The 9,213-nt window shown below is 34.7% G+C and overlaps 1 protein-coding gene and 1 pseudogene across 2 annotated transcripts; both read left to right on the top strand.

The window, feature by feature from the left end:
* The first annotated feature begins 268 nt into the window (after nucleotides 1-268).
* Nucleotides 269-1,855, top strand: LOC111287516 (AP2/ERF and B3 domain-containing transcription factor RAV1 pseudogene; annotated as a pseudogene). Its single transcript, XR_016341864.1, has one exon. The product of XR_016341864.1 is annotated as an AP2/ERF and B3 domain-containing transcription factor RAV1 pseudogene (transcript).
* A 4,009-nt stretch (nucleotides 1,856-5,864) lies between these two features.
* On the top strand, nucleotides 5,865-7,436 carry LOC111288129 (allene oxide cyclase, chloroplastic-like). Its single transcript, XM_022878895.2, has 2 exons — nucleotides 5,865-6,370; nucleotides 6,510-7,436. The coding sequence occupies exons 1-2, from the start codon at nucleotides 6,124-6,126 to the stop codon at nucleotides 7,031-7,033; spliced, it is 771 nt and encodes a 256-aa protein (XP_022734630.1). The 5' UTR covers nucleotides 5,865-6,123; the 3' UTR covers nucleotides 7,034-7,436.
* The last annotated feature ends 1,777 nt before the right edge of the window (nucleotides 7,437-9,213 follow it).

Genomic DNA, 9,213 nt, shown 5'->3' with positions numbered 1-9,213 from the left:
CTGTCATGTGAACCCACCCCCAAATCAACTTGCTCCCTTGGGTCCCACCTCACATCCACTGCCCAGTCCACGTACTATTTACCCTTTCCTCTTTCTTCCTTGTTTTTCCAGCTATTCTTAATTTTTTTCCCCTCTCTCTCTCTCTCTCTCTCTCTCTCCATGAATCTTCCTAGTTCCTGACCATTCCTTCCCCTCTCTCTGGGTTGACCCACCGAACCCACATCCCCATATATGCTCATTACTCTCCCTTGCCATAATAACCTAAGAAAAAAATGTTCTCCATTTTCGAATTTGTCAAATATATATTTAACAAATATAAGTAAGTTAATAATTTGAATTAAGAAAAATTACCTATCCCCTATATATATACAACACCACCACACGGGCCTTCAAACAAAGCCATCTCACACAACACAACACAAACAACGAACAAAACAAACGTTGTTCTGCTACTACTACAACCTCTGTATCTCTTTCCCTGTTTGTACAACTCAAAAATAGACAGAAAAAATGGATGGAAGCTGCATGGATGAAACCACAACTAGTGATTCCATATCCATATCCATTTCTCCATCAAATATTTCACCTTTGCCTCCTGTTACTAAATCTCCCGACTCTCTCTGCCGAGTTGGAAGTGGAACCAGCGTGATTGTGGATTCTGAAGCTGGGGTCGAAGCTGAATCAAGAAAGCTCCCTTCTTCCAAGTACAAAGGCGTTGTTCCTCAACCCAACGGCCGATGGGGTGCTCAGATATACGAGAAGCACCAACGTGTCTGGCTTGGAACTTTTAATGAAGAAGATGAGGCTGCCAAAGTCTATGACATAGCTGCTCAAAAGTTTCGGGGTCGTGATGCCGTGACTAACTTCAAACACCTCCAAGAAACTGACGAAGATGAAATCGAAAGGGCCTTCCTCAATTCACATTCCAAGGTTGAAATCGTTGACATGTTGCGTAAGCATACTTACAATGATGAGCTCGAGCAGAGTCGGAAAAGCTATGGCTTCAATGGGAATGGGAAACGTGTGGTCAGAAACGACGTTGGATTTGGTTCCTTCGGTCTTAAGCTGAAAGCGCGTGAACAGCTCTTCGAAAAAGCTGTGACCCCAAGCGATGTGGGGAAGTTGAACCGACTTGTAATACCTAAGCAGCATGCGGAGAAGTACTTCCCATTGCAAAGTGGAACTGCTTCATCGAAAGGAGTTCTTTTGAACTTCGAAGATGTGACTGGCAAAGTTTGGAGGTTTAGATATTCCTATTGGAATAGTAGCCAAAGCTATGTCTTAACAAAAGGGTGGAGCCGCTTTGTTAAGGAGAAGAACCTTAAAGCCGGTGACATTGTTAGTTTTCAGAGATCAACAGGGCCGGAGAAGCAGCTTTACATTGACTGGAAACTGAGAACTGGGTTGGCTTTGGCTTTGGAGAACCCGGTTGGGCCGGTTGAAATGGTCAGGCTATTTGGAGTCAACATTTTTAAAATTCCTGGCAGTGAAAATGTTGGTCTGGGTGGATGTAACGGGAAAAGGACAAGAGAAATGGAGCTGTGGGAATTAGAGTGTAGCAAGAAACAGAGGGTAATTGATGCTTTGTAACATTACCTAATTATTCCTTTCAATTTTTTTTCTTTGTTTTTGTTGTAACTTATGTTTTTTTTTTTTTTGAAATTTGTGGATGTTAAAGAGGGTTCAGGGAAAGGGAACATGGGAGGGGGGGGGGGGTGTTGTTGCAAGTTGTAAAAGTTAAATTGTATATTACAAGACAAAAAGCTGAAGAAAGCTGAAATTAGGTGTAATACATTTCTTCCAAGAAAAAGAAGCCTGAAAAAAAAAAAGAAATAAATAACTGCCAATTTGTTCATGTTAGCTCTTAATTAGTAGCTTTTGTGGTGTCGTTGCTTTCCCGAAAAAATCTCTATGTTGATTTGTTGACAAAAGGAGGATGAGGAGAGACAAAGGGCAAGAGAGAGAGAGAGAGAGAGAGAGAGAGAGAGAGAGAGAGAGAGAGAGAGAAGTAATTAGGTATGCAAAGAATGAAAGAACATGTGTCCTAAAAAATGTTGACTCGCTAACTGGTCACTGTGTCATGATTTGGTCCAATAATAAAGATGTAGTTTGGCCCTTCATAACATTATTTTTAAAAACACTTTAGGCCTCGAAACATGATCTTTAGTCGCTTGGTTGTGGATGAAGGAAGATACGGTTAAAATCGAAAATATTTTATAGCGATTAGGTCTTCCAACATAAAGTTTGTAAAATTAAGTAGTGGCAAAGATTTGAAATCTTTTTTTTTTTTTTTTGTTTCCTCATTTTGCCCATTTTAATTCTCTGGAGGTAGTACTGTCCGGAGATTTAACCATTAATTAATTTAGGTTTTGTTACATAGTTTTAAGAATAATGCGTTCTTGCCGTCATCAAACAACTTGAAAAGGAAACTATATATTCTGAACATCAAGTCTCTGGTGAAGTAGATGATGTAACCTTTTCATCCGAAAACAAGAGTTGAAATACGATTAAAATCCTATAGAATGTTGTAATGGAACATGCTCTTAATTATCAAGATGCAGTATTAGTTGTTTTTCTTAATAAACTTGAAATAGGAAGTAGTTCAAATTCATCATCCAATCATTTGGTTTTTAATGATAAGAAGTTGAGAGGATCTCAATATCAGGTTTTATATGATCACTTGAGCAAATTCAATTTTGGAACCTTTTGACTAAAAAAGCTCTCCTAACAGACACTTGATTGTTTTCATTATATTATTACCTTTCTAGTTTCTAATACAAGCAAAGTTGTTAACCGAAAAATGGTTCATTAGTTTATAGTACAATAATGCAAACATGCCATGTGTGCAATATGAGTTTATGCCTGTATATATTGCATAAATATTAAATGCTTTTGATATTATTTGTTAATTTAATTTCTACTGAAAAATGTCAAAATTCAGGCAGGCCATGGGTTTCATGTCAACATTATTGCTGTCAAAGCTGCTGGAATTAATTTTGAAATCAAATTCATAATACAATATAAGATCATTGACATTTTTTCCCTTAATTACATGACATGTTCTAGCTAAGGTGGAAACCTATATGTATAAGAACTTAAATTAACATATGTATAAGTGTAGATAGAAAGATTTATTCATGATTTGGTCCGTATGAGTAAGAATTTTCCATGAATGTTCCTCCTAAGTTCCAAATTAATTGCTGCACATGATTCCTATGTGGCTTCTCTCTTTCTTTGAAATTCATCAACCTCAGCTTTAGCTCTACGTTTTTGACTCTATTTCTTTTTCTTATGAACATCTCCAGTCTAAGGAAATTTAAACTTAGTTATTTATTTTGGTATCATATATTCCTTGTTAGTTGAAAATACATCAAAAAACTTTGTTTAGCTGAATAATTAAATGGCTAGTGTTAAACAAAACAATTGCTTTCCTAGTAAACAAACATTTCAAAATATAGATTTTGAGATTTTAATTTGAAACTTTTGGATTCAATTTTTTAGAAAATGATAAAATTTATGAGATAAAAAAAACTTCTTAATAAATCCAACATTTGCTTTTTCACGTAATTGCGCGATTAACCGTAAGAAATCACATTATACAGGCAGATTGTCAGAGGCCTTTCTTCCCATTCTACATCGGCCCAGCCCTTTAAAAAAATCCCAGTTTGCGAATTACTGCACTTTAGTTTAGCATTTTCTTAGAAAAGAAAAATAGAGATTAATGGAAAACCCATAAACCCTTGTGACTTATGACTTGTGATTGACTGTGGAGCATTATGTTGAAAAAGCCAATTAACTTTGGAAATGGGTTTCTCTCTCTGTTTCAGTCTCCCATGGGCTCTCTTCACAACTCTCATCTTCATTACATGGCCATCCCTTGTCTTCATCATCAACATCATCAACATCATCATACTCAAAATCAACCGTATTCATGGGGTTCCCACTCACTTCCCCTGCTTCTACTATACGGTTTGCCAAATAAATTTATAATTCATGAATTACATTAAAAATTTTTAAAATTTAAATACAATATTAAATATTTCATTATAATTTAAAAATTATTTATAATATTAACCTTTCTTTTTATAATAAAGCTCATGTATGTATATTGACGAATATGCTGCCTCTTAACTGCAGAACCAATTCTTACATTGGAGGCCTCGAGTGTATCACATCGCCGGACAACTTTGACGGCTGATGGCAGCCCTGCTGCACAGTTTGAACACACCATCCTAATCACTTGAACTGGTGCGGAAATTTTGACAAATTTTTTAGACACGAATTTTTAATTGATTATAATTTTTGGCACCCTTATGTTTTTCCATATCGTGCATATATATAGTAGAAGGTAAAAATTGGCTAAGGTTCCCGTAACGTGACATAATATATATATATATATATATATCTAAGGTTGGTGGAAATGGTAAGGCAATTCAGATGCAAAGTGTCTAATATATATTGTGCACTAATAAAGCAACTATATATTGTTGCGGTCGCATGAACTATATCACTGATTTGACATGTATAGTTTAGTGTGAAGAGAAGATTTGTAGTTTGTTTTCTTTTTCCAGCAATCCATGCATATTTGAGCCATTCCCCTTTTTCCCTTAAGCTGAAAAATGGTTTGTGACATTTCTTCAATTCCTTAAGTAAAAACCACTTAAAGCAGTAGAACTTGGCTTACTTTTACAGAAGATATATAGTCCAGAGTTTGTCATGTGTGATTTCAAACCCTACACTGGAAAATCACTGATTTTACCCTGATGGCTGGCTGCCTGCCTTCTGTCTAATTTTTACATCATATACACTATTATTATTGCTAAATGCTGTAAAAGCTTTGGGTCCATTTCAGGAAGACTCGTATATTTTTATTTTACCAATAAATGGTTAGTTTAATTGGTTTAAACTCTTTTTTTTTTATAAAGAGATCTTAATTTCGAGTTTTACAAATGACTACTTATTGGGATCATGTCAAATGAATAATCTGTTGTCACTTATCTTAGACTATCAAATACGGTATATTTTATATTAATATGAGAGATTAAATCACTTCTTTATCTCGAATTTTTCTTATCAAAAAAATTTTTTTTTTTTATTTTGATTATTCCATTAATACAATATACACATCTCTTGGATGCTTTTCTTCACATCGTATTATATAGCAGAAACACCGCAAGTTGGTTAAGACATGAGAAATTTCCTTTAAACTTTGGTCTTCTGTTGACCCGTAAATACTCTGCTTGCTTCGCTTGTAGCTGTTGTTTCGGTTTTTGTTTCTTGACGGTATAAGGTCCCTTCTATATATTTTGTCTTCCAATAAAATCGACCTTTGCATTAAGTAAACCACAGAAGAGGAGGACTATATCTAGTAGGTATAACGAAGATCTAGCAAGCAGTGGGTCAAACCTATGCAAGTTTCTCCACACTTGTAAATAAAAACCCACGTTTTCATCAACATTTCCTAAGCGGCCCTTCCACCAATCGTCAGACATAATTAAAACTAATTTTATTATTCGTTTAGTAAATAACTAAATAAGAATGAAATTACACGGTAACGTGATCAAAAATTATTTTATCTGTAAAGCTTATTAGAAATATGGTACAGTACAAAGATTGATTAATAAAGACTGTTCAGAAATAAATAAGGATATTGTTGATCTTGCAAAAACAAGCAGTATGAATCCCTTGTTAGCAATATTGATTTAAATTTTAAAAGATTTTTTTAGATTTTTTAAAGATATTATTTTTTGATGATTAAATTTACTTGATGAATAAGTAATTGACCCCTATATTAATATATATTAAGAGGTAGGACGAGACACCTAATTATTTTTTTTATTTTTATTTTAAAAGAGAAACAAAGTCTTACAACAAAGAAAAGAAGGAAGTTGAGAGCCGAATCTCAATCTTCATATCTTCTTAAAACCTTATTGATCACTAAGCCAAAAAATTGAAGACCAGACACTTAAGTTGTTGCTTTCAATTTCTGTAATTCATAATAATTTATTTTTTATTCTAATAACAGCTGTTGTTATTAGGTTAAAAATTAGAATTCGGCAAACAAAACCTCCTAGGGTTTGACCGGTTTCTATCTTCTTCTCCAACTAATTTCCTACATAGTCAATGGCATCTACCAGCTCTCTGCAAGCAATCTCTTCTGTCAAGTTAGCTGATCGCAGCTCACCTTACCAATCTCACAGAATTTCAGGTTCCAATCTCTCATATTCACACCTTTTTCCCTCCCATCACCTTAACATCTCATCAACCCGTAAAAGTTTCTTCACCTCAACATCCGGCTGCAAGCCTTTCGCTACCACAGCCTTTTTCTTCAACAAGTCTAAGGAGCGCACACCAGATTATTCCAAGCCCAGTAAGTACTTCAACCCATAATTAATTCTCTTTTTATTTTCGTTCCCCTCAAAATTTTAATATATACACTAATTTTCATGCATAGTTTTGTTAAGATTTCACCGAAACAAATTACTAGTCTGACGTTTTAATTGTTTCAGCAAAAGTTCAAGAACTGTACGTTTATGAAATCAACGAGCGAGACAGAAACAGCCCTGCGGTTTTAAAACTAAGCCAAAAACCTGTTAACTCTCTTGGTGATCTGGTTCCTTTCACTAACAAGCTCTACTCCGGAGACCTGCAGAAAAGGTTAGGCATCACAGCTGGACTATGTGTGCTAATCCAAAACGTTCCGGAGAAAGAAGGTGACCGCTATGAAGCCATATACAGCTTCTACTTTGGTGACTATGGCCATTTATCTGTCCAGGGACCATATTTAACGTATGATGATACCTACTTGGCCGTGACGGAAGGTTCTGGGATTTTTGAGGCAGCATACGGACAGGTGAAGTTACAGCAGATAGTTTTTCCGTTCAAGCTGTTTTATACTTTCTACTTGAAAGGGATACCTGATTTGCCAGCTGAGCTTCTGGGGAAGCCAGTGGCACCATCGCCTGCCGTCGAGCCATGTGCGGCTGCTAAAGCTACCGAGCCTCATGGGACGATTCCTAACTTTACCAACTGATGATGAATAGCAAGTAATGTCCTAGCTTGAATTATTGAGCTAGTTTTCTGTTATCTGCGGTTCGATTATCCTTTTAAAAAAAAAAAATTTCCTTGTTTTTCAATGTACCTCGCTTCCAGAGCATTGTTCAAGTATTTGGTGAGTTGCATGCATCTATGAAATTCCAAAAATTTGTCTAATTTTTCCGAGGACTAAAGTTAGTCTCTTAATGACAACTTCAGCTAAGTAATTAAGGAGGCACATTTGATTAGGTTAAAGAAAGACAGAGCAGCCTGACTGTATTTCCCTATTTAAAAAAGCCTTGCTGCATTTTATTTATGTATTTATTTTGTTATATACTGGTCTCTAGTCTACTCATCTTAGACCTTCATTCATCAAGAAAGCCCAACGGCAAGTTAAGGACCTTCTCAATGCTACTTGGTCTCACTCTCCTCATCTAAAGCCCAAACCTTCACAATGAAAGTCCAAAATCAGAATCAGTACCCTTCCGCTTTCACAGCCCTATGAAGACCCAATGACTTTAACACCCATGTTTGAAGAAAGAAGCATTATGGAAGTATTGCACATAATAAGACCCAAGGAGCAATTAACAAGAAAGACATTGGGTGTAGAAATTAGTGAAAAAAGGCTTTCAAACTGAACAATTCAACTCTAATACCATGTTAATTAAGTTCAATTACTAATTATTCCATAAGTTAACGTTGATATAGGAAATGTCCCTATTATTATATTATATTTAAGGTTTAACAAAAAAAAAAATATTGGTTTATTTGTTTGTGAATTATTGAATTCCTAGTTTATTTATATCTAATGACTGATAATAAACGTTTTAGTATCTAATTACCTTGTTGCAAAACTAAATTGGTCAACTAATTATATGATCTATCATTCAAATTTAGATAATGAAATGATATTATCTGATTTAATAAGTGCATCAAATATAAATTCTAATTTATCATATTAAAAAAGTTTATTTTTTAATATATAGAAATTTGAGATATAAAAGGAGATAAAAAAAAAAAAATCAGGTATATAAACCAGAGGGGAGTGTAACTGTAGCCTCTCCCAGACTCTCTGCATCCCACCGGCCACAGCACTACCATAAAATAAAAATAAAAATAAGAACAAAGGGGAAAGGTATTGCAAAAGGCATGACAATTTGAACCCAAAGGTTTGCTTAAATGTGAGTCGACACATGACTTTTTCCAGTGACATGGTGCAGGCTGTGAAAAGAGCTCCAAAAGTAATGGACCAAAACCTTGACAACCTGAGAAAACTAGGAAAAAGCTCAGACAAATGATTCCTGAACTCATTATTTATTTCCTACCTTTTTTTTTTTTTGGATAAATAAACAACGATTCTTCAAGTTTTTGCCCTTCTTTTCCTACATTGCAAATAAATATTCCGAAAGCAGGTTCAAATTACAATTTATATGATCTGTTTGATTTAAAAGTGCATGTATAAACAAGAATGATTTGATTAATATTGGTGTACTTAAGACATCGATCCATATCTGGTTTTACAGGTAAACTAATTTGTTTCAAAGTACAGTAATATTTAGAATAGGGTTTTTACCAGCTGGAATCTGAAGAATTGGTTTTGTACCAGGAATAATTTAAAGCTCTCTCCAAATTATTGAATGATGTGAGTTGTGGAAGTATCTATCGAAACCTAGTAGTGCTGGCTGCATGGAATGGGCGCTTCATGTGATTTGATGCCACTCCAAATTTCAACAATTTCAAAGTAGAAACCGAAAGGATAAAGTGCAATTCCAAGTTTAATTTTTTGACATATTAGGGTTTTGCTTTTTAGCTAGCAGGCGGGCAGATACCCCCAAAATATCCTGGGCCTAGTTAACAGGTTTTACAACTGGAAATTAAACTAGAAGAAAAGAAGGAGAAAAAAAAGCCAAAAAAACAAACAAACTCGAAGTTGGTACACAATTCAGCTGCCTTAGTTTGATTATTACAGGTATGTACAGGACATGTTGATTTTGCAGTCATGGTCTAAAAATGGAAATCTTGATTTCGAAGGTTATGAAATTTTTATCTTTTTTTAGAATACATATTGGCCTTTACCTAACTGTAATTAATAACCATAATTTATCACATATATATATATTTAATTTATACCTTCCAAATATTGACCCTTAAATGCCATGAACACTCGCATATAAGAAG

Source organism: Durio zibethinus, chromosome 4, assembly GCF_047325235.1.
Source record: "Durio zibethinus cultivar Kanyao isolate XHJ-2024 chromosome 4, ASM4732523v1, whole genome shotgun sequence".
NCBI classification, from domain to species: domain Eukaryota; kingdom Viridiplantae; phylum Streptophyta; class Magnoliopsida; order Malvales; family Malvaceae; genus Durio; species Durio zibethinus.
Note: the sequence above shows the minus strand (reverse complement) of the source record. Positions and strands in the feature narration are given on the sequence as shown.